Below are 27,010 nucleotides of genomic sequence, written 5' to 3'. Positions count from 1 at the left end.
CATCTCGTCAGTATAGCTGCTTCTGGTGATTAGTAGTAAATCTCCAGCACGTGCTTTCAGATGGAGCGGCATTTACTACACAGAGCCGTAGATCACTGACAAACTACACAAAATCTGTAAAATACTGACGAGATTCGCATGAAAATCGCATTCGATTTTTTGCCCAGCCCTATGGCAGTGTGTGTACACAACCACCCTATTGATAAAGATCCACCCAGTGTTTTTTTTTATCTCATTAAATCATTTCCCCTTTCTCAAATCTAGCTGATCTCAGATGACGTCACACAGACAGGCCCCTCCCACAATTGTTTGATTTACACTAGCGGTTCAGCAAAGACTGGACTGGTGTCTTACCTTAGACCCGGGCTGAGTGAGCTGTCATCAGTCCACCATTACTTCACCGCCGGAGCAGATGTAGGCACGAATGTCTCCTAAGCGATTGAGGTGTTCTGTTGTTTGATGTAATAATGAACAGCAGTCGTCATTTGCTCCCAACATCTGAGCCGCTGAAGACGCAGTGGATTACATTTGTTTCTGAAGGGAATCCGCCCCAGATCTACCTAAATGCGTCTATCTTCGTGCGAATCAAATCGCCTTTCCTAATAACGTGCTAGTTAGCAAGTTTCATGATGAATGCGGCTAAAGTTTACCGTCTCTCAGAGAGCAGCTCGGAAGTGAGGGGCGAGGCGAGCAGAGCTCATTTGCATTTAAAGCAGCATGCAAGAAAACAGCTTGCTCTGAAAAGATCTGTTTTTGACGGGGTAAAAACGGTGTTGTTTTACACTACCATTTAGAAATTTTAACCAAACTACACATACTTTTCATTAAGACCCTAAAGAATCGTATCAACTTGTGGAAAATTGGCATCCGATGACCCCTTTAAAGAAATTAGAGCCTTTCATAATATATTAACAATTTTGAGCCTGAAGGTATGGTGAGCTGGAAAATGAGTTGGCAGCCCAGATTATACTTTTATGTGAACATCATATACAGCACCAGGGAAGCGCTCTGAAGCAATTTAATGTTGTAAGAAAATGTTGGGCCTAAGCGAAATTATTGGCTTCAACTAAAAACTCTATGTTAGCATCCACTGTGAGAGAACAAAAGAAATTTCAATCGAGCAATTTCAGTGCATTTGGTTTTGTGAAGAGAACAAGGGTGCAAACTAAAAACAAACGAACAAAAAAACCCAAAACAAACAAACTCAGAAGCACACATATCCCAGCATACATTTGATTTTAGGATTTATAGTTACAGATTTATTAAACACATTGCCAAACATATTTTCAGTCCTTTTTTTAAGCTTAGGATTTAAAACAGATTTATTTTTATTTTTTTACTGTAAAGAGTCTTGTAAGGGCTTAGTAGCGAAAAGGGGAAAATATAAGTTAATCTTTAATGAAAATAAATAAATAAAGCAAACCTAAAAAATTACACTCAAGAGACAGCGTGGTATTTATTACTTTATTTATTGCTATGTGCTCCCAATACAACAAACAGCCTCAGTAGTGTACACTTCCATTACAACTAACAAAAGTACAAATTAAAACAAAAAGAAATGACCGCAAGCGGTTAGCAACTGAAAGTGTCTTTGTAAGCCAGAACAAAAATTAACACTTGGAATAGTGAGGATAAACACGCTTTATCCTTTATGTTGGGTGTCTGTCTGTGGCTTAGGGATTGTCAATTTAACCTCAACTATCTCGCATTCCTTAGGGTCTCCGAAAGCTTGTCGATAATATTAGCAACAAATTGTTTATTATCAGAAAGTGAACAACGATAAAATTAAAGCTTTTTTTTGTGATGCACACACCGTTCACCTTAGCTTTCATCGGATGAATGATGTTCAAAGACAACTGCTACTGATCTGTATGCAGATATGGCTATTGTCTAATCTAGAGAATCAAAATATATCACTATAATTTTGTCTTTTTTCTGTTAAAGCTACAAATTAACTGTAAAAGCAGTTTTGTGCAGGATTAGGGGATTTGTGGGTAAAGGACAAATGAATCACTGTAAATGACAGCTTTGTTTAAGATTTTCTCTACAATATTTCTATTCTAAAATGGCTGTGAAACAGCTTTCCCTTATTATAACATCTCAAAAGCTGAGCATATGTCTTATTTTATCTAAAAAGGCAGTTAAAACAACAACAATAAGGTTATTCATACGTCTACTTTTGTTTCTGTGTTTACTTTTGTGAGCTACTTTTACTACTTGATGGGAGTCTGTGTTTTTGGTCTGAAGTAACAGATAATGTTGCACAAAAACATGATGTTGAACTTTAAATCTTAATAAAGTTCTCAATGGTATATACAATAACTTTACAGTGGCACACAGGTGACCGTGTGTGTACAGTTATGAACAGCTGTACTCCACTGATAGACTAACTGGTTTCCTTGGTATTGCAGTCAGATGCATTGTGGTTGAGATATAATCCTTGATTATAAAAACAAATAGCTTTCCTCTCCCTCAAGTGAGATATCTTGTGCAGTGATAGACTAACTGGTTTCCTTGGTATTGCAGTCAGATGCATTGTGGGTGCGATATAATCCTTGATTATAAAAACAAATAGCTTTCCTCTCCCTCAAGTGAGATATCTTGTGCAGTGTAATATCTCCAGAAAGTCCAGCTTTACTCCTTCAAATCCCAGCTCAAATATCCAATTCATCTCACAATATATAAGACGGGGTCTCCTACATCATGGTGAAGCTGCTTGACATGATGTTTACGTTCAATGTTGTCGTTGGCTAAACAAACTTCTGGCTGCAAAGGTGAACTCATTACACAAAATAAGGGAAATCTAAGAGGCAAGTGTCAAAGAAAATCCTCAACATCATGGGGAAACGAGGAAAACAATCTTTTTTCACAGTCTTTGAGAATTCATTTGATCGATGACTTGCTGAGAGGCTGATTAATGAATGAAATACTTTCTAATTGAAAGTAGATCTTTTATGGCTATTTTAATTTCACTGATGTTTGTTCCTGGGGCTCACACGGTTTTGGAATATATATTCTTCAGTGCTGAACTCATGGCTGATTTCCTAACATATTATTAAAGTGTTCTTAATTTAAAAAGCACCAATAATGCTCCTGAATCTCTTATTTTTTAAATCCTCATTATGTATAAAATAATACTGACATTTCCCATATACAGTATTTACAGGAACATTCATAAATATGAATTGGTCAAACATGTTTGGACCTGGTAAAAATAATACTTTAAAGATTGTGAAGTTTGATACAACTACAAGCATTTCCTCACGAGTACCACTGGAGTCTCTTCGTGTAGGCGCACCAAACCCCCATAGACCAGACTGCTGAGAGGATCATCATAAGAACTTCTTTGGCACGTTCCCCATCACAACAGTGTGTGATTGACAAGTGTGTTTTAAAAAACAAATACTGCTGGCGGGGGAATTGAGAACATTTGAAAGTGAACCAGCACTTTACTCTCTCTTGCTTTTAAATATATCTTGAGGAGGATGTGAAGGGAAAGATGAATGTTAAAGGTCTATGTCTACAACAAACAAATAAGAGAGAGTCCAGAGGAAGAAAGAGACAAACTAGCCTTCATCGCTCCACCTCGGATGATGCTGTCGGCCACTGACTCTCTTGGAAACTTTCCAGCTGCCATGGTGCATCTTTAGCGGCGTCCTTGTTCCACGAGCTATGGATTGTCATTGCAGGCAGATTCCTCGCACCGGGTTTCAGGTGCTTTTGAGTCTTGCTGTTCTCGGTATTGGATTTGCGAGGCGGGGGAGTGGCGGTCTGCTTGGCAAATTGGCCTTGTGACGAGGATCCCCGCTGGTGCTGCTGAGGGACTTTCAGAGTTCTATTTACAGAGGCTGAGAGTGTCTCCAGAAGTTGGGAGGCTGAACCGAAGCGAAGTTCCTCCTCCTTCTTAGCAGCTTCGTGCAGAAGAGGAGCAAAAGTGCCACTTCGCTTATTGCAGGATTCACAGCAGAGCTTGTTGTAACCTGGTATCGGGCAATAACGAGCCAGAACCTCCATCTGACAGAATATGGACTTGTCTCCTCCGCATGGCTCATCTGTCAGAGAAGCAGAAGGCTTTTTTTTTTACATTTTATTTCTCACACTTTTTCACATTTCAACTTTTTTGAATACTCAGGGTCTTTATGTCATCAATATTACCAAACACTGAAGAAACAATGTCTCTTTACATGCAGTAAAATAGGCTGTCCATGCACAACTATGACAGTATTTCACCTAATAATTTTGACCACAACGGGAGTTCACCCAATAGTTCACCCTCATGCCATTCCAAATTAGTATGACTTTCTTCCTTTTGTGAAACACAAAAGGCATTTTTTTTCAACATTATCCTGGCCGTTCTTTGTGTTACGTCTGACGTCAGATTCCTCAGATGCCAAAAGCAAACAAATGATGCTAATATACACACACAGTGTGCTGTACTACTATGACAAATCATTTGGCCAGACAGTTATTCTTTTCTGAATCATTAAAATATATGTTTTGAGTACATGCTGTTTTTATACAGTACATAATCTTTTTTTTTAAATGTTCAGATAAAAATCTGTTGATTTTGATATTTGATTATCACACAAATAGTGCAGAATCTTATTTCTTATTTTTTCTGAAGCATTTCTTCATAAATTGCTTTTTACATTTTTCAAATTTTGTTTATTTTAATGTTTAAATTAGACTTTGAATAACAGATTTACAGTGTGACCCTACTGAACACCATTGTATGTGTGTGAACGCTCATCTGTAGACTAGCGCAGGTTAATTCTCACACATAGTATTCATAGCTCCTAACCAGCTGTGCGACTATGAGGAAATTGTATGTCAGAATCCAGTTTTCCCTATTGCTCGTGTACCAGTGATTATCGCTCTGGTCTACAGGTTTAGAACGACACGAGGGTGAGTAAATGTTGACCGAACTTTCTCTCTAGTCTCCATAATTAGTGATAAATCAGTGGAGTAAACGCTGTAACTGTAGATTACATTGTGACACTTATGTGCGGCTCACTCGGACTTGCATCATTTCCTGATCCCCTCAGCTATACTTTATTATTCTGCTCTCCTCTCACTGTTCTAATCAAAACAAAAGAAAAAGCCCACAACAAATGCAGCAGTCATGAGGTCTTTCAATTAATATAAGTCATAAAAAGAGCCATTCCAGTTGAAGCTGGTTTATAGATTGCTGTCACCAGATGAAGCACAAACAAGTTTTTCTTTTAGAATTGAAAGGAAGCTAAATGCCCCTAGCTCCCTAAGGAGCCCTGCTTTATACTGTACGCAGCTGAAAAGTTAAGCAGTGTGCTGCAAGAGTGCCATTTGTAAAGGGTAGGTGTTTTGTTAACCTTCCACTGAGATGGATGTCATCCAGGTGCGGGTAAAGCCATTAAAGAGGAATTAGAGGAAGCATCATGCAAGCAGATATAAAGAAAGTGCTATTCATAGTGATGTCTGCTGCGTTCTAACAAATAAGGCTGACCAGCTGAGCGTTAGCAATAAAAGATTGGAGGAAAATTCTCGAAAGCAGTGAGTTCTGAGAAAGATAGGCTTTCATGTTTGCAAAGAAACTGTGATTTTTCTGTGCTGTAAGGCACTACACATCACGGCTGTAAAACATGTTGCATTAATCACTAAGATAAATTTACAATTTCTAGCTCATGGGGTTCAGAAATGCGACTGGTTTTGGGAAGAAATGTTGAAAGAGTACATTTATGAATATGAAACACTGCCAAAACCTCATGTTCATTTCCAGCTTGTAGGCATTATGTGATCTAATTAATAGCTTTCTCATACGTAATGCGTGACTAAATAAAAGTTCTCAACAGACAACTGAGACAGGGTAAACAAGCTTCTCCAGAGAGCAGTTGAGAAGTTCACAGACCACAAAAGCATTCTGGGAAACTGACTGTGGTTAAGAGCACCATGAATAATGTCATCAATGCAGATGAAGTTATGCATTGTGCTATATTTTCCATTCTCTTTCAATAAACTTATTTTTGTTGAATGAACAATATGAATAGATCAGCCGTTTAAGACTCCATAAAATCACTTGATGAGTGCAGACTGTTGTCCCTGTGTTGCTTTCTGTTTAAACCAATTCTCTGCTTTGGTTTTCAGAGTTTGCAATGGCGTGTCTGTGTTGTCTTACCATGGCAGGGTCCTGGCCTGCAGGGCCTGTGCGACTCAGGCTTCTCACCGGTGCATTGATCTCCAATGCGACATGTGACCAGACGTCGCGCCACACCCTCTCCACAGGACACCGAGCACTGAGAGATAAGAAAGAAGTTCAGGAGAACCTACAAACTACAGAAAAATACATATGGCTTCAAACATCTAACACTGTGTCCTAAACAAGCACAATGCGATTTGTTTATCCAAGACACAATCACAGTCAGACAGAAGATATTTGATGTTCAATGTACAGTTATGAGGAGCAGAACTTTAGACCAATGAGATGTCAATGTAATCGGGGCTACGGAGAGTGACACTGCAGAAACAGAAACCAGGGGCCTGCAGGCCAAAGTTGACCAGTGATAACCTTTTTTATTATTTTATTAAGCAAATTTCATTTTTATAACATCATTTTTAATATAATACAGTTGAATATAAAGCAAGATTTATATTTGGCCCAAGGCCCTCAATCAAGTTTGATTTCTGGCTCGTCTTAGTAAAAGGTTTGGGATCTTCTGATCTAGTGTATGAATTTTATGAAGTTATTTTGCATCAGATTCTGATAGCTTCTCCCCTTCCCTTATATAAGAAAAGCTGTGACAATACATGAAGTTTCCAACAAACTTTTTTCGGTTAATTAAGTGCTTTTATTTGAAGTGCCATTTGTCTTTTTGGAATTTTCAGTGTGAACACACTATTTATACTACAAACTGGCATAGAGTGCATGAGTATGCATATTGGTATGCACCTAATGTCCAGTTTATGAGTTTACAGTCAGCCTAATCAATGACTCATTGTTCATTGACAGAGCTTGCTGTTGAATCCGTTTGCTTGGGTTCAAAATCAATACCACATAGACTGGTTCAACAGAGGATTACACCGACCTGCAGCGTACTGGCTTGAGCTTGATATCTCTGCATAATAATTAAAATCTTCTAAAGTCTTCTGGCAATGAAACACTCAAAGCCTGGATTTTAGCTTCAAGTTCTGACACAGCTGGGTAATGAGGTTACTGTCATGAAACTCTCTTGGTTAATCAAAATCATTATTGACTTAAAATCAGTGGAAATGTCAGGACTCGCTTAGACATTATCAGTGAAAGAGAATGGTTCTAATTTCAAGGTAAAAAGTACAAACTAAAAGAAAATAAGTCCTAATTTGTTTATTTTCTTGACACTCTAAAAAACTAAACAAAAAAAATGGATAGGATATATTAAACATTCTTCAAATTAGATTTTTTTAGTTTCACAATGATTATCTGCAAGCAACTGAAAATTGCTTGCAGATAATATCAAAATAGAATTGAACCAATCTTCTCACTTTCCCAATATGCTACTCCAATATGCTACTTGCTTTTTTATTCATAGCAACAAAACATAATGTGACCCGAGAAAAACATACCTCTGACCAGGTCTTGGTTCCCCATTGGGCAGGGCAGGGCACTCTGTTACATGGCCTCCTGATCTCAGGCTTTTCCCCGCTGCAGTACTTGCTGTGGATGGAGCGGTTTGTTCCTTCATGAAGGAACTGGACACAGCGCACGGTGCGGATTTGGTATCCCAAGCTCCCACAGGTTTTAGTACAATGTTCCCACTCCTCTGTGATCCATCTGTCAGAAGACAAATGAAATCTGCTTGCTAAGTTGTGATGTATCGAATAGTGTTTCCATGTCCAAACCTCTACTTAGTTTCATATGAGAATACCATCTCAACAGCTGTATATGAGTGCTATTCGTTTATACCACACCTTTAAAGGGATAGTTCAACCAAAAATTCTAATTCTGTCATCATTTACTCACCCTCAAGTTGTTTCAAACCTGTTTGAGTTTGTAACAACTTGAGGGTGAGTAAATGATGACAGAATTATTATTGGGTAAATTATCACTTTAAGCTAATCATCAGAAAAATCATTATCACAAACTAATTTATTTGTATTTATTTATTCTTTGTTTTTTTTTGTTTTTTGTTTTTATTAAACTAGGCCTATTCTCTTCACAGTGATAATCTCTCTTTTTTTTTTAATGAAATTGAAACGAAAATGATAAACCATGAATTTGTAAAGAAATATATAAAAAACAAATGCTGACTACATTCAACATTTTAATCATTCTGATTCTAAAAAAATTCTCTACAGTTTTCAATTATCCTTATCTATCTGACTAGTGTTACCATTCACAGGTCGGTCCCATTATTTCATGACTATAAAACCGCACACCACATTTCCTGCTTAAACAGCAGGAGCTTCCATTTATTATTTCTTTGACAGACCAGCTGCTAACAAATCTGTGTAGAATAAAATGAATCAGATGGTTCATTTAGCACTCAGAATGTGATCAGAGAATGTAAAGCGTGGCATGGTGAACTAAAAGTGGGACGCATCTGCAGCTCTTTCATAAACCTCAAGACCAATCTTACAATTAAGAATAAATCATAATAGATATTTTGAGAAATGTATCAGTGGCTTTTTTGTCCACACAACTAGAAGTCACCAAAACTGTCTGATCACCAGCATTTTTCAAAGTATATTTTGTGTTCCATAGAAGAAACAGTAATGAAGGTTTGGAATGACACACCGTAAGACTTCAAAACTCAAAATTGTATGTTGACTTGCTGTATTGAACATTTTCAGTTGGCTCAATTCAATTATGTGAACTGAAAGTCTTTTAACATTAGCACTTCAGTTGAACTGAATTTTTTTTCAATGCAGCAAGTCAACATAAAAATTTGAAAATATTTTTTTGCATGAGGGTGAGTAAATGATGATACAGTTTTCATTTTCGGTGATCCCTTTTAATCAGTTTTTATGATGAACAATAGATGCCATATTTATCGGAGAATTACTACTGTAGACCCACCAGGAGAGAAGAGTGAAGTAAAACTACTGACTATAATTGACCTGCCACCCCCTTCACAATAAATACACTTGTGGAAATGAGGAACATGTTCAGCGACTGAACCAGCCTGTGTAACAGAGAGCACTACAGAAGGTCATTTGTGCCTCGTTTGTGACTTTATAACTCGTCCATGTGGTGCATCAGCAGAGGCATCATTGGCCTGTGTGAACTGGCATAATTAAACAGTGCAGCCTGTACTACTGCTCTTATGTAATACACCTTGAACATACACTGACATCTGCTTAGATATAATAGTTGTGTTGAAAGATTAAAATGAAAAGTCACATTAATTGTAAAAATTTATTTTTAATGGCTTAATGCAAAATGCTGCTCTTCTAGCTATCTCCTGCTATCGGAACGCACATAGCCCGAAGTGCTTTTAGTGTTCATGTGATTACCAGCATCATGCTTGATTGCAATGACGTGCTTAATACAAAAAAACAGCCACATGACATGGTCAGGATGTCAACGTGTTACAGGCAGGTTAATGCTTTTTTCAGGTAAATACATATGTGAGGAAGTAAACGGGTCATTCTTTAAAAGATGTGATTAGAAACCAAAGAACATGAGGCGTTTAAGTACCCCGGAAAGTGTCTCACTTGCTGGATTAATTTACCATACTGGAGAGTTTAAGATGGATTTAGGGTGCTTTTTTTAAAAGCCAGTTTGCCTGCTGAATATTGTGGCTTAAATAGAAATGTAACTGATAAGATGAAGTGAAGACTGTGCAGCCATGTATGAAAAGTCACATTAATTGTAAAAATTTATTTTTAATGGCTTAATGCAAAATGCTGCTCTTCTAGCTATCTCCTGCTATCGGAACGCACATAGCCCGAAGTGCTTTTAGTGTTCATGTGATTACCAGCATCATGCTTGATTGCAATGACGTGCTTAATACAAAAAAACAGCCACATGACATGGTCAGGATGTCAACGTGTTACAGGCAGGTTAATGCTTTTTTCAGGTAAATACATATGTGAGGAAGTCAACGGGTCATTCTTTAAAAGATGTGATTAGAAACCAAAGAACATGAGGCGTTTACTTACCCCGGAAAGTGTCTCACTTGCTGGATTAATTTACCATACTGGAGAGTTTAAGATGGATTTAGGGTGCTTTTTTGAAAAGCCAGTTTGCCTGCTGAATATTGTGGCTTAAATAGAAATGTAACTGATAAGATGAAGTGAAGACTGTGCAGCCATGTCCTCACCTTCACATCCTTTGAAACATGTATGACATTCTATCTGTCATGGTGCACAAAATGAGTTTTTTATAATAGGTTGTACATTCCACACTTTTTTTTATACAGGTTTGGAACAACATGAGGGTAAGTAAATGAAGGATTTTTCATTTCTGAGTGAATTAATCTTTGTTGCCTGTTGAAGACCATGCTGGGCAGAATAGAGATGTTCTACCGAGCTTGTTAACAAAACAAGCCACCAAAACCTCAGCAGCAGAGTGAGGAGAATGTAGACTATATACGAAGCTGCAGGCTGACCTGCAGAATAGATATATTCCCCAACTCCTGCATGTTTATTAAATATTTAAGTTCATTTAATTAACGCTTTTAGCATTAAGATATGGGTGTTTTTGTTGACACATTTTACTATATTGAATTATTTTTCCACAGATTTTCCAGCAAATAAAACCTACTTATTAATAGGGAGGCAAGGGAAACTAAAATGTCCACCACCTGCAGAGACAGCTTCAAGAGTGAGGAAGATAAAAAAACTAAAAAAAACTAGGACAAGTGAATGCAAAGGGAATGGGAAAAGGGAAATGCAGGAAGAACTGCAGGCACAATCTTATCCTCCGCAGATGGGAAGGAGGAGGAGCCCTTGTGAATGATGGGCACACCAAGGAAATATCAGAATCGAAATAGGAAGGAGTCACAACAGCTGACTCCAGCAACAGTTCAGCTTGTGGAAAATGAAATGATTTTGCAACAGATCCTGTAGTTAACCATTACATTTCTATATTTGTCATTTTTACCATTTTTACCCCTAAAAATATTCAATTGTGCACCTTTACAAAACCCTATTTATGCTAATTGTGTTCACTTTCAAAAGTATTAAGAGATATAAATGAATAATCATGCCTCAATCTGCACAGAGTTTTCATTCCTGTGCCACATTAAAAGTATAATCTTTGAGAAAGTATAACGCTTGTGGTGGCTTTCCTCTCAGCATGAAATATGGAACATGACGTGGGAGAGTAAACAATTGACTATCACACATCAGAGGCTCAAATTCTAATCCCATTAAAAGTGTCCTTATTCTGTGGAGCTCTACAGCGCTAGTCACTCTGATGCTAGTTTATCAAAGGAACTGATTACTCATTTGAAACATCTACCACAATATGTTCTTTCATTTAGCATATCTAGCAGTCTCAAATATATGATTTATAAAGCTCAGCCATCTGTTAGCAGGTGGTGGCATCCACTTTATTCCCTCTTAATACAAGTGGATTTTGAAATGCTGAAAAGCCACTGATACAGAGACTTGTACTCCAATAGAGATTGAGTATATCTTGATAAAAACATATTTGCAAAAGAGATTCACTCCAACTTATGAGTAGACCTAGTGTCAGGGTTCTGTCACTTCAGTCTAGTTTATTCATGGTTTTGTGACAGAGCGCTGACACTCCTGTCATGTCTTTTTTTCATGGGAGCGCGCGGCTTTGAGTGTTTTGTTCGAGCCTATGGCTTGTGATTGTTTTGCTGGCCATGTGCTTGTGCTTGATTTTTTGTTTTGTGTGAGCACATGGATTTTGTTTGGTTTGTTTCTGTGTGCCGTGCGCTCATGTCTATTGTCTTGACCCCACCCTTCTTGTTATCTGATAATTGGTTCAATTGCTCAACCTGTGTCTCCCTCATTACCCTCCTTGTTTGCTCCCTATTTATTCTTCTTTTGTTTGCAGTCCTGTGCCAGTTCGTTGTCGAATGTACCCATGTTGGTTCCTGTCTTGTGCAGCCTTGCCTTGCCTTGCTGTGCCCTATCATGGCCTGCCTGCCTATTTTCCTCCTCGGGGTAGTTTGTTTAGTTGTTTTATTTTATTGTTAAAGGGGTCATATGATGCGATTTCAAGTTTTCCTTTCTCTTTGGAGTGTTACAAGCTGATTGTGCATAGATAAGATCCCTGAAGTTGCAAAGACTAAAGTCTCAAAACCAAAGAGATAATGTGTTTTTTGAACATTAAAGCATGTCAACATATTCTGTTACACCAAATACACAAAATAATGATCTTTAAAAAAGCATCATATGGCCCCTTTAATAAAACGCACATTTATTCTGCATATTGAGTCTTCGCCTCTTCCCTTCACCCAAACCTGACACCTATTCTGTTATTTGAATGTAATAATGTGGCTTCATCGAAATGTTGCTCTCACAGACACTGTTTATACCCTTGACTGCTCAAGTGCTTAATGTAGATGCTATAAATCGCATATAGAATAGCTGATGAAATATGAAGATGAACCTAATTAATGTATTCATATCCATGCCTTTTGTGACATCACAACCAGCATGTCTGCAAAACCTCAACTGTCCCAATCTCTTTTTAAAACAAAATGATGCCCATGAATTTTCCAGACATACAGTAAAACAAGGAAAACTTTTGCGCACATGTAACCATTGAACAAACAATTGGGACAGACTGCAAAACTCAGCCACTATATAAATGGATATAAATCAAACAGTACAACAGCTCCTTACAGTTCAAGTGTAATTCATCTAGAAGACTATACAGAAGTAAAAATGTCATTTCCATTAACAAAAAAAAAACGTAGGTCTCATAGAAACATTTTTCAAGCAGTTATATGATTATTAAACAGCTGGATCTGTTGTGAAGACTATAAGTCTATGAACAGCAGAAAGCGCAGAGCATATAAATTGATATGACAGATGTGGCTATGGCTGATAAAAGAAGAATAACTGCTTGAGAGAACACTAAAAACTTCAATGTGTTTTATTTTTCTTTATGAGCACTTCAAACCAGAGTACTGAAAAACTGTCAAAGCTAACAGGTGGAGAGACAGTGGGATTGTGATGTTGTGATAAAAATATACAGCATTTACAACCTACTGTGCATATTTAAATGAAAAAGATGTGCTGAGATGATGTGCGCTCTGTGATTTGTGTAGGTTGATGCAGAAGGGTCTTAATAATTCTTACATATACATTCCATGCGTTAATGATAAAAGCCAGTCATGGACACGCGTTGGATAAAAACAAAACAAAAGCAACTACAACTATATTTCTGGTTTTCTTTCAGAAAGGTTGGAAGAAAGTCATGAGGCTGAGGCAAACTATTCCCAGATATGAAAGATATGCGCAATCACACGATGAGATTTCTTCTTAGCTTCTGACAAGAGAGATGAATGAAGCAAGAATACCCAATGGTATAAAGCAATCAAAATCCAGCTCAGAGCTCTCCAAGCTAGAATGGGGAAGCATGAGTGCTTGTACATTATTTAGTGATGTTTCTACTGAGTTAAATATGATGAAATAAGAAATCACATACTGTACCATGACAACCCATTCTAGCTTTCATTTCAGTGAAAAAGACTACAGTTATTGTGAGCCGTGTTAAAAACTGTTTAAATGCGACTTACTGTGGTTGTGTGCAGTCCTGTAAGTTACACATTCTTCGAATAGGTTTGGGTTTCTTGTTGATGTCACAGTAGCCTCTGTGCACCATTTTGTTGTCACCTTTCTTACGACATCCATATTTGGTGTATTGGAATCCTAAAGATGAAATAAAATGAAAGAACCAAAAGAACCATGATGTGTAATGTTACCAGACTGGGCTACCAGAACTAAGTCCACCTCAATAAACCCTGATGTTTTTTCTTGGGTGTCACAATTTTTAAAGTAAAAATGAATAAACTAATGATTAAAAATCATTTATAATTAATTTAATATAAATTCATAGGTTATGTCAAAATTGTGACGTTGTATACATTAATATTGATTTGAATTATTATATACAACTGGATGCAATTGATTGCATTTATTGTTGCAAATTGTAAACTATATTATTGCCCAATAATAATCTGCTAAATGCAACTATAAGGCATGGAGATTTTAAGATATTATAAATTTTTACATCATGATTTTCTGTAAAGCTGCTTTGAAGCATTGTGTACTGTGAAAAGTGCTATTCAAATAAATGTACATATTTGAGTAACCTAGAAGAGCTAATAGATTGTTAGAGTTGAACGTTACCTCCAGCACAAGGTCTTGAACACTGGGACCAGCTCTTGAGTGCCCACTCATATGTGTCCTCCTGAATGACATTATTGTTGTTAAGGGGCACTGAATCTTCGTGGACGATGTATTTGTACATTAGTGTGGACCTCGTCTCGTTGTCTTTAGGTATAATCTAATGGAGATGAAAAACAATAGGACAAAATTTTCAGAAATAAAGTGATATTTACAGGCATTTGATTATGTACGCAGGGATTTAGCATTTGTTCATGCATATGTAAGAGTATGCAGATTTATGTGTTGCCCTCTGTGTGAGATGACTCAGACGAGGATCTGTTTAATTACATTTGAAAATAAAACGAGCATGACAAGCCTAACTCCACATGCTTGTGGAATCGTCTCAAGAACAACTAATTTTGCATTAGTTTGTTACTGCTGTTGTAACTTGCAATTTCATGCGTACTTCAAATATTCATATTCTAATAGTCATTTGCATTTTTCTAATACTGCAACCTGATATAAAATCAATATGCAAGTCAGAGATTAGGATTCAGAAGCCAGAACATGCCATTTTAAATTTATTCGAAGCAATTTTTGCATTTTGTGATGGTGTGAAAAAGGTGGTGAACCCATTAAAATTATAAAATTCCTGTATTCATTTTGCCTAAATTTGAGGTAACTAGTAAGTAGCTAATGAAAAGCACTGGTCAGAAACAAATTTGTGTCTGTGTGTTAAGGTCACAATTTCATTATTAAAAACACTGGCCTGAATAAATCCACTGATAATTTCCAAATGGAAGACATTCAATATTGTTTTTGTGTTCATGAATTCACCTTGTGGGGAACAGTGAACACAAGTGTAAATGGGAGGATATCATAGGAAAAATCATAGCATTCAAATCAAAATATTTTTAGCAGAACCAAATGCTACATTCAAAGAATGACATCTGGTGGTAGAAATATCAGTTTTTTTCAGCCTGAGAACCCATATGGCTTGTGGTCATTAAAGAATTGATTAATTGTGGACTATAGTAATACATTGTACAGGAAAATGCCAATGTGTCTATCCATGAGCTTATGCATTATAGAAAGTAGGTCATACCACACAAAAAGATCATAAACAAGGAAATATTAAAGTGGAATTGCAAAGCTGAAGTAGAAGAACTGTTGTGCTTTGACAAGTCAAAGCCTTCAACTTAATCTAACTGAATTGTTGTGGCATTTCATGCGAGACAGCTACAGTAAATTATAAGATTGGCTTGAAGCAACACTGTGAAGAGAAATGGACCAACACAACATTCGATTTCTAAATCCTAAAAAGTACATACGTTTTTTTTTTAGTTTTTTTTCACGAAAATCATTAACACATTTCTGCATTGCTATGTAAAATTCCTACCAATCAAATATTATTGTCCATTCATCTATCAAATTCAGACCAGTGGACATATCACATCGCCATTTAAAGTTTATCACAGACTTAGGCCCTCTACAAAAGATGTCATGATTAAGCTTGATTAAGCATGATTAAGAAAACTCTTTTCTCTGACCACTCTTCATAGCAAGCAATTCATAAAAGAAATGTATTTAATATCTCATTTGTTTCTCCTAGACAGAACTGTGATTGAATGGAGAAATTCTGCATAAATCATCTGGCCTATGTTATACACATTATTGTCTTAGCGTATTATATTCACATTATATTTTTAGAGTATGCCAACAATTGTCTATTACTTTTACTCATTTTTGACCTTTAGAATTTACATTTATTAGAAGTTTTTAAAGGGGTCATATGACATTGCTAAAAAGAACATTATGTTGTGTATTTGGTGTAATGCAATGTGTTTATGCGGTTTAAGGTTAAAAAAAACACATTATTTTCCACATAATTTACATTATTGTTGCTCCTCTATGCCCCGCCTTTCTGAAACGCTACTCTACTCTGCTCAAAACTCGCGTTTGAATCGTCAGTGGCAAATTCTTTAAATATAAAAAACGTACTTACAGTCTTTGAGTCAGAACAGCCGGCATTGTAGTCTACTCTCCCAGGATCAGGAAACAGTCCTCCATAAAATGTGCTGCACACATCTGAATATTTGGGTTGAAGTGTTCTGGAACAGTGTTGTAAATACAACTTAACCACTGATTTCTAGTTGTGTCCTCTTTTGGAAGGCCAAACAAAGTAGTTTCGCTTTCACAACGAAACACACAGAGTCACACACGGCGGGCTTGAGCGAGCGGCTTGTGGCAACCACATGTGACGACCCCGGGCTGGACTATGCTTTGTCCACGGTGAAAGCCGATCCGGCGATCCACAGCACTAAGTTGATGTATTTCCTCAGCAACCAGCACGGATCAGCTCTAGGCATGACGAAGCGGATATCGTCCTCTTTTGGAAGGCCAAACAAAGTATTTTCGCTTTCACAATGAAACACACAGCATCTCCACAACATGGCGGCGGCGGCAGCAACAATACTACAGCAAGAATAAAAGTTACGCCTTCTTTCTTTGCGTGAACATTTGGGCGGCGTTATGCAAATCTTCCCACATCGTGACGTAGACATGTGGGGGCGTTTAAATAACGCGCTTTAGGAGGGCGTGGACAAGTCTAAACTTTTATAAAGAATATTTCTTTGGATTTGAGACTTTAGTCTTTGCAACTTTACAGATATTCTTTATGCACCAAGAGCTTGTAACACTCCAAAGAGAAAGGAAAAATTTAAATCGCATCATATGACCCCTTTAAGTAAGTAGAAGAATTGGCATTTACTGTATGCATTTGGCTTTTATCCAAAGTGATGTATATTGCATTTAATGTATACATTTTATCAGTTTAGCATTCCCTGGCAGTCGAACCCATGACCTTGGCATTACTTGTGCCATGTTAAAGTGTCTCAGCTACAGGAATGATGACAGATTACATTATATTAATTCAGTACTGGGTAAAAGGCAAGTTTGACTGTGCAACATGAACTGTCACGTATGACAGATATACATCTAATCTATACACCTAAGCAAGCTTATGCACTAATACTGGAAAATAAAGAAAGAAGAACAGTCACATCAACATAAATATTTATGATGCATATCCTTTCGACAATCTAGTATAAACATCTCCAATATAAACATATACTGTATCATCAACTGCTGTCTTCCTATTGATTCCTCAAAAGACAGGCCTCACATTGCAGAGCTGCAACCCAAAATTTCAGACAATTTTAATGACAAGGTGGTCCAAGTTATCTAGGACTGGCAGATTTTTTCTATGACAATAGGATCTTTTGCAATCCTTGAAATTGGTCTCAAACACCAACATAAATTGTGGAAATTAAGAAAACATCTGTCAGGAACTGAAATGTAATGCAAATGTTCAATCTAATCCACATTATCCACTGCAACAGCTTAGATGAAGGTCAAATTATATAATAAAAAAAATCCTTAAAGATAACTCCAAAAGGCTCACAAACTCACAGTACCTCTATCAACAGCAAAACATGAATATTCATAAGCTGAGCATATGGATGTACCATCTATGAAGTACACAAATTCAACAGAATTCATGCAAATTGGAGAAAAAGCATGCACTTAAACACTTCTTTCCATTCATTTCCAATGTAAATGTGGTTCAACTACAAAGGAATAATCCATACAGATACAATCAAGTATTCCCTCCTTTCACGAATGTGTCATTCATATACAAAATGCCATTGACCAAACAAACTCAGTGTCATCACATCCCACTGCAATATCAATGTTTTTCTCCTTGCGTTACTAACATTAGATATTCTCTCGTTTCAAAGTGAGTGTAAGAGCATCTCTTTTATTCTCTCTCCGCAAATATTTCTATCACACCACAATACCTCACACCTCTACTCCATCCCTATCCAGCAAGCACTCTCACTAACAGCTTCTTTTCAAACCACGACTGAAAAACCCATTCAAAACCCAACGTCACTGATGTCACTTGCATTGTGTTTCAGCTGCCAGTGTATTTAGAACACATTCTTCTCTTGTAACCTTCCGCGTTCACACTGGGCTCTGATCTCCAGCTAAAGAATGAGTTCAGAGAGACGGTGAAAAGCTTTAGCTTTGACTGACACATTTAAAGAAAGGTGATCTTCACTCATATTCTTTTAACTCAAGGACCTTCAGTTCACACACACACAGCAGCTTCAACAGTGTTAAGTGGGTGGTGATGAATAATTCACTCAATAGAAAGTTAAATACTGGGGCATGTCTCAAGCAAAAATGTATTAAAGGTCTCTTCTAACGTCTCTGTTTCTGCTACAAGCAATGAATTTGATCCAGTCTTCACAGAACCGAGTGCATTTACATGCACATTCTTAAATCGATTATGCTTAATAATCCAACAACATGTGTGGTCATATAAAAACATTAAAATGTTTTCCTTTATCACTGCAAGGTCCTAAACAGCTTAAGCATAAACGCATCAACTTAGCTAGATTTTTGCCCAATTAGCCCAATTTTGCCCTGGCATTTACAGCTTAACCTGTGTTCCCTTGCCACGGGGACTGGTGCAGCCACATTAGTTGCACCCCCCTAAGGACGGCCCTGGTTTTAAACAAAAACATTAATAATCACATAAAATTTCAAGTGTAGCTTGATGCTAATTGTACCTCTAATAATATTTTAAGATGTACTCTTGTAAGCATTATAGATGGTTTGTGTTTCTGGTGTAGAACCAAACTTTATTTATATTAATTTAATGTTGTTGAGCAGCGGACGATGTTAAATCCAGATATGAGATACATATCTGAGGAAAAATGCATTGTTGGTCAGCGCCACCTAGCATGCAGGTGTGAATTAGCAGAAGGCGATCAATCGTTTCGCAGTCGATGTTAAAGCACCATTCGTTGCTGATTCACCTCGCTTTTTTCGACCAACAATGCATTTCTCTTCATGTATGTATTCTCGTATAGGCTTTAACATTGTCCGCTTAATATTTTTGCTCAAAAACCCACTTTAAACCATCATCAAGTTCCGATTGTGATCTAAAGTGGATTTTGATTCTATAATAGGCAGACATGCAATCTTTGTATGTTTTATAATGGATTGAACGCTACACCTTGTGTGCATGTAAACAATATGACTGAAAATCATGTCATCTTAAAGGGTGAATTACAATAGTGACAAAAAGTCAGTGAGTGTTGATGATTTCCAGCGCCAAATGTAGGTGTGCCCAGCGATGCAAAAAGTTTAACTTTATGCAAACTAGCACATTCAAAGTGAGTTTCAGCAGCACGAAATCCAATTATCAAAAGCTGCATGGCCACCAATGATTTTAAGGCATCCAGCTGCAGAAACGCCAACTAGCATCCAATAGACCCTTTTCACAAGACCGTGATGACGCGTTTCAATGGTCATCAGCATCGTAAATCCTCCAAATTTTTTGCTATTTTTTTTAATGTATGTACATTTATAACACTATAATTTCTATTATATTACCTTTGCATCAAATTACAAAAAATGAATTAACACTAATGCAAGGGTGTTTCTAATAAGAGTGTCTATTTAGATAGAGTTATAGAGTTGCTATTTGAGCAAATGGGAATGCAAAAAATATATTTGTGGTAGTCTCCCATTCACTGCTATAGAAGTTTACCTAACTATGACTACTTCTGCTGCTCAGAAACCAGGAAATGTGAAAAAGGTCCATAAGACTCCATTAAAGTCACTGTAAGTGTGAATGGGTCATTAGTGTGTCTTGTTATGTGGTTCTCTGATATAGTTGATTCTAAATGGTCAATTGCAGCAATCTTATAATTTTTGTATAGCAACTGCTAAACGGACCCATGTCCCCCAACAACCTCCTAAACTGTGCTAGTAAATCCCTTACATACAGTGGTCCTATGAGGAACAACATTATTATATTCATGAACACCTCTTACAGATGTCAAAGACTGCAAATATCAGCTTTACACTTCTGTCAGAAATGTCCAAGAGGGAAAAGAAGGGTGCTGCTTTGAGTCTGAATTTTCTGATGAACATGGGGGAAAAAAACGACAGACATCAGCTGTGACTTTTGTGTACGGTATATGGTGAGGCATGATGTGCAACACCATACAGTATACTGTACTGTGTGCGGGGGAGGTGTTGGGCTCTCTGCATGCATCACACACAAACACACTCATAACATTTCACACTCTGCAGTGTTGTATATATGTATTTTTTGCTTCATTTTTACATTTGCCATGGCAAGTCATGATTACTGAGCCTTGCATTTTCATTAACATACTTATTCAAATGATGGACTGTTCGGCATAATCCATAATTATTCCATAATTCCTTTTTACCAATCAAAGAATGAAGACTGAAAGTTTTAATACCAAAAAGAGAATGAAAAGCATGTCGGCCCTTTGTCATTGAAGATTTATGCAGAAAGAGGCATTCATTCTTTGCACACATGCAACTATAGAGAAAATTTAATTACACAAAGGTTGCTATGGCCAACCAAACAATTTCCATTCCACTTAGTTCTGAACTCAATTAAGGTAATCAGAGGGAATATATATGTTGCTGCGCAACTGGCCTTTGACAAAGGGGTAAATCTATACTAAATTTGAATCATGTTGCACCCTCTTAAAAGCACGAATAAAGAATGTGAACGGAGGGAAGGTGCATCTATTTTTTCAAGGATATCTATAAATACAACATCTATTTATATTAATAATATATTATTTAATAATATAATATTTTCATGTTATGGCCAATAACAATAAATGGCTTATAATAAAATAACATTATTTAAAATTTAATTGTTAGATGAATTTGTCTAAATAGATCATATAAACTCAAATCAATCCTTTTCAATGTAATTAAAAGTACATTTAGGCATCACATTATAATGTACAGCATTAAAATTAACATTAATTTTGTGATTTGCAAAATATGACTTATCAGTTATTAAATCACTAGTGTTAATAATTAAATAAAATAAATAAATATTAACTTGAAGTGAACATCAGATGACGGCAAAGGTATTTCAAATGGTAAAACAGGGGAAGTGAGATTCAACATTAAATATCCATTATCGGCTTAAATAAAAACACAAATATTGGCCAATAATCAATATAGTGCCTATATATCAAGAATTGCAAATACTTAAATATATCACATTATCACATATCTCATTTTTAAGGCTACAATTAGATTAGAAAGTTTTATTTACCAAAACAACAATTGCATCATGTAGTGGACCATCAGTGTGAAGAGTCTCGACATCGTCCTCAATTAGGTAGTCCCACTCCACTCCCATCTCGATGAAGCGCCGAGATCTCGCATCTTCTCCCTTGCCGTTGAGAATGTAATGCCCTGTTGCCTGGTTCTTGATAGCTGCAATCAGTGATTAATTACAACTCTTCAACAGTTCAGGGATAAGAAGTTAACAGAATGATCTGAATCACCCTGTTCAATTAAGTCATCATTTCAGCCATTGAATCAGATGTTTAACTGTCAAAACAGTGAGCATTTTATTGTGCCGTTTCAATGTCTAAAAGCTTTATTGAATTATTCAGAAACATTAGGCTAGTATTATATGCTGTTGAACAATATGAGGACATACTGACACAAATAAGTAGTGACAGAGCTCAGAGCATGAGAGAAATTAAGTGGTCATTCGCTTGAATGTAAATGGTGATTACAAGGAGAGCTGCGCAGACATCAAGACAATCACCATTGCTACAAGTCATCAAATGTCACTTGGAATGTGAAAAATTAGATTAGGTTTCCAGAACATTAATTATGGAGTATATTGTCTGGAATTTTTTAAATAATAATGAACATAAAGTGTTAGGCAGTATAGTGCAAAAAGTTTGATGCATGAAATCAAAGTTGACCTTTGATTTCCTACATGCTTAGCGTGATGAGTTTGTGTTTATTTTTGCCAACATATCTACAAAATCTAAAGGATAATTCACCCAAGAATGAAAATTTGAAAAAAAAAAGGCTTAATAAAAGTTTTTTAAAAAGTGCCATATTAGATGCTTATGATGGAACTCACATGTAACATACATTATCAAAATCACTAAATTACCATGCAAATAAATGCTTCTTATCTCAATAATAAAACTAAAATGTCAACAACAACTACTGTATATAGGTTACCATATTAATTGCTATAGTGTTTAGACCTGCAAAGAATCTAATTATTGCAATCAGTTAAGTTAAATATATAGATAACCGCAATATGTATACATAAGTTATTTAACACCCCCTATATTATTGAAACAGAATTACCTTTGGAAGACCTCTTGAAAGGTTAACTTGGGCAGTAAAGTCAGACTGTGAACATCTTATCTAACTAATTAAAATAAGGTTAGGTTTAATTAAAAGTTTAACAACCGAGGAGTATTATTCAAACTCCTACATTCACAGAGAAGCACGTATAAGAAGGTAAATATTGTTGGAATAAAACCATCTGGTTCAATTATGTGCATTACAAAGTGATAATTTCGGTCTGTATGGACTACTCAAAATGAATAGAATAAAGAAAATGGGCCAAAAAGTTTAATGTTTAGTTCTACAACATTGACTCATCAAAGCATGCTGTGGGTAGTTGTAGTACAACATGTTAGCTTAACTTCTGCATTAAAACCACAAAATGGTTTCATGTTTGAGCTACTTTATGTTGTGGAACAAAACGTGAAACATGATTTTACTCCTAAATCTGCTATTCTAAAAACCCACTGTAAATTCCAAAATGAGCCCACGGCTTGAAAACGCCCATTCCCTTTGAGGTTTGAGGACTGTGGTTCACAATGCCACAGACAAATTGTGGTAGACAGCGATTGTCTCTAAAATCTGTGAGTCTAATTCTGTCTAATGCACTTCCAGGCAAATGCACAAGCTCTTTTATGTGAATACATTGATGCGATGGTATGTATTGGGGTGATATGGATCCATCGAGCATAGTTACCCAGAACAGGCACAGAATACATGAGCATGCATTTGGTCTTCTTGCTGCGAAGCTTGAGATACATGAGGACAGATATCACTTACCAAGAAATTGAGGAGAAGCCTCATGTTCTTGTATGATCACATGTCTAGCCCCAGGAGGAATGAGAAACATCTTTAGGTAACCTTTGCAATGACGAAAAAAGGCAAAGGGAGAGACAGCAGAAGCGATTAGTTAGCTAAGAAGTTCTACTACGGTTTGATCTTTGTAGAGGTGGGCATCACTAGAAGGCATTTCTACAGTAGTACATTACTAAAGCTTTCAGATTTGAACAGTTGGAATACTGCAACTGTTCATAAAGCAGGGTCATGACAAGCCTATGGGACAAACCACAAAACATGACAGAAGGTTCCTCATCCATTCATTTCATATATGCACACCCATGCGAATAGATGACATATCCTTCAGAAGAACAAATAACAATGTCAGGCGAAAAGTGAAGACCATGAATGATTGTTATGTAAGGCTAATTGAGAAGGATGCTGAATGGCAAGGCCTTGAGTCAGTTTGCAACACATCACACAAGAACACAAAAACACTACTGTTGCCTTCTCTACCGATGCCCATTCCTCTACAAAGTGTGATACCACTCACCCATCACATCTCTAGAATCCTCGGTTTCATTCAGATACACATTGCGAGCTCCTTTCGGCAGCAAGAAGGCTCCTCTTGTTTTCCCTTTAGGATAAGAAGGGTTTGTTATGTCATTTTGCCCAACACTCATTGTCATTGACATGTTAAATGCCTCAAAACCAAAGCTAGGCTTTGAACCAGTCTCTAGCAGCATGACGCCTGTCTGAGACACGCATGTGACGTGAAATGATGGCCAGGAGTCTAATCATTACAATGGAGGATCGAGTCACTTAAGGTAACGTCTGCTGGGAGGTTTTATCATCGATTAATGTGGACAGGAAGACATCGACAGAGAATAAGCAGGAATAAAAAGGGGTTGAGGAAGGAGAAAGGGAGATTAAAGAAAATGGACAGAAATACTGTGGGATGGTGGTGGGGGAGGGACGCTGTACGATATGTGTGTGTGAGGGAGAGAGACAAAGAGAGCATATTTATTTACTAATCCTATGAGATTTATTTGCTTTCATGTTATTTCCATATTTGTTTCTATATTATATTACAATGAAATGAGAAATATGGACATTTTTGACGAAGCTCTTCAGGACCTTTATTTAAAGAGATAGATGACCCCAAAATGAAAATCATTTACGGTCATTCCAAACCTGTATGGAACCAAAAAGGAGACATTCTGAAGAATGCTAGGGTCCAAACAACATCGGAGCCCACATACTGTCATTGTATGGCCAAAAAACAAAGAGACATTTTTCAAAATATTTTTTTTTTGTGTTCCACAGAAGAAACACATGCACACAGGTCTGGAATGACATGAGGGTGAGTAAATTATTTACATTTTTAGATTAACTTTCTTTTATTGTAAGAATTGTTTTTATTGGGCATTTAATCAAGCTGAGTTTGTACCACAAATCAATTTTATGCCAAACCTTTAAGGAAGATTCTGAGTTAAATTTAACTTAAGCTTTTCTGTGGAATGCTGTCTATCACAAGAGAAAATCATTATAAGCTGACAAATCTGTCCCTTATTTTGTAAAAACAAAGGAAAAACACTTGTACAGTAATGTACTTACATTCAAAATCTATAGTGTCCAGCACCACAAAAAATATTTAAAATCTAAAAAACTAAATTTAAATGAACGTCACAGAATAAATAATAGCATGAAACTGCTATCATAGAACTTTTTCTGTGCTTCAAAGGTTGGTAAACTCAAGTTTGAACAGTCAAATTTCACATCTGCACAAGAATATCAGTTTAAGGAAGAAACTGACCATAAAATGCTGTTTACATGGAACAAATTTCACACAGGAATTTTGTTGATAATGCAGAATCAAAGGTTTCCACCTCAAGAGGATGATTTAAACAGATCAATTTTACTGAAAAATTCAAGTGCTTCAAGAAAAGTACGACCTTCACATTTCTGCTTCTAAGCTATTCAATACATTTGCCCCTTGGGCATCCATTGTAAGTGCATTACTGCAAATGAGTTTTTCTTTGAGTTTTCTAAACAAAGCCAGGGAATCAAAGTTATTTTCTGTTGTAATCAATAGCATTCTTCAAATGAGGTCAACTGAGTTTTATTTAGATCAACTGCTGAATATTGCTTTAAAGCTACAAGCTACAGTCAATGCAAAACACAGCAGAGAAGTGTAGGATTAGACAATATAAGATACTTGCAGGTTGTGTTTTCCAACACAGGGATTTATTTTTGGGATCTCTTGCTTAACTTTTTTCCTGTTAAAAAGTGATTGATTGAAAAACAAGGTAGAGTTAGAGAAAGGTCAAAATGCTGATTTAGTTCATGCAAACAATGTGTTAAATGTAGTAATGATAATAAGAAAGTACAATGTAAGGAATTGTCATTAAAATGTGTGATATAAATCATCACAAATTGTGCACAATCACCCATTATGACATACTGTATGACAAAATCAAGAAGTAAACATCATGCAATTTCTGGTTAGAGCCAGAATGAAACATTCATTCATTGTCGCAAGTAAATATAACATGTGACACCATGCTAGTTAAAGCAATTGCACATTATCTATAACACATGTGGAGTCACATCTGAAAAGCTGGACCTATATAATTATGTACATCAACTCAATTATTCCACATGCCATGTCTTTCAAATGCAACAAAACCAACAAAGACACACACATGAATCCATAATCTTAGACACAATTGTCCTGCCATCTGTGCGAGGGCTGTGCTTCATTATGCATTAGCATGAGTGTGTGTTAATGTTATTGTATAGGCCTGCATGCCACATTGTTAATAAATAGCAGGTCATATGGACCTATTTTGAGGATCTGTTGTGATTGTATGTCTATGTAACAGTAAAATTAGGCAGCTCCACAAATAACTGCAATGAAACATTGTGCCAGAGCCATGTGGCTAATGCCTGTTTATGAAAAAGATCTATATTTAATCCTAAAATCATGATTTGCATATTTACGCTAAAATTATTTGATTCCTTCGTGGAATCATGTCTTTTTGGGTTCAGAGCAGGCACAGCTCTGAAGAACAGCATGTTGTATAGTCCCCCACATTTCACTGAAAACAGCTAATGTATATGCTGGGCTTGACTGCTCTTCCAGGGCCATTATAAAGATGTCAGCCCTATGCCCTTTGTGCATTTGGGTTCCTCTCTAAACAGGAGTATAATACATCATTAAGTTAAATGAATAGGATTAATAGAGGGAAATTATGTCCTTTAATACATTTTCCATTTGCTTCTATTCTTACTGTATGTGCTATTAAAACAATGTATCATCAGCTAATTTGAAAAAGGACAAAATAGCAAGAGGATTCATGGGATATGAAAAAAAAGCAATCTAACCATAAAAGCCACCCAAAACACTTATTTTGAACAAATGGGGAAGTGTTTCATATCCTCATGAACTGCCTAGTGACTGATCAGGCCACTATACAATCGTTGCTTTAAGACTAGACATCTTTATCAACATAAATGCAGGTTGGTAGAACAAGCAAGAACATGTTATGATATGCATTCTGACAATATTGTGACAGGTTTTATGCAGTTTCATGCAGGTATAAAGAACCAGTTTCAGTAGTACTATTTTTGTGCTGCAGGGATGGGCAGAGCAGCCATTATCAGTAAGATTTTTTATATCTTTAAGAAAAAAAAAAAAAAGTCTGAAGCTCACCAAGACTGCGTT

At 36.5% G+C, this 27,010-nt stretch overlaps 1 protein-coding gene across 1 annotated transcript in view; it reads right to left on the bottom strand.

Moving 5' to 3' along the window:
- Positions 1 to 2,700: 2,700 nt before the first annotated feature.
- Positions 2,701 to 27,010, bottom strand: part of LOC107719190 (A disintegrin and metalloproteinase with thrombospondin motifs 3-like) — a 106,829-nt gene continuing 82,519 nt past the window's right edge. Inside the window, exons 16-22 of the mRNA XM_016526565.1 lie at positions 23,287 to 23,367; positions 21,458 to 21,621; positions 14,290 to 14,446; positions 13,677 to 13,809; positions 7,576 to 7,783; positions 6,152 to 6,269; positions 2,701 to 4,052 (exon numbers count right to left, since the gene is read on the bottom strand). Coding sequence (XP_016382051.1) covers positions 3,574 to 4,052; positions 6,152 to 6,269; positions 7,576 to 7,783; positions 13,677 to 13,809; positions 14,290 to 14,446; positions 21,458 to 21,621; positions 23,287 to 23,367 — 1,340 coding nt within the window. The 3' untranslated portion in view covers positions 2,701 to 3,573. The remainder of the gene's footprint in view (positions 4,053 to 6,151; positions 6,270 to 7,575; positions 7,784 to 13,676; positions 13,810 to 14,289; positions 14,447 to 21,457; positions 21,622 to 23,286; positions 23,368 to 27,010) is intronic.

Source organism: Sinocyclocheilus rhinocerous, unplaced genomic scaffold (genome assembly GCF_001515625.1).
Source record: "Sinocyclocheilus rhinocerous isolate Xijiao unplaced genomic scaffold, SAMN03320098_v1.1 scaffold1172, whole genome shotgun sequence".
In the NCBI taxonomy this organism is placed as follows: Eukaryota; Metazoa; Chordata; class Actinopteri; order Cypriniformes; family Cyprinidae; genus Sinocyclocheilus; species Sinocyclocheilus rhinocerous.
The sequence above is the reverse complement of the archived record's forward strand: the minus strand, read 5'-3'. Positions and strand labels throughout refer to the sequence as shown.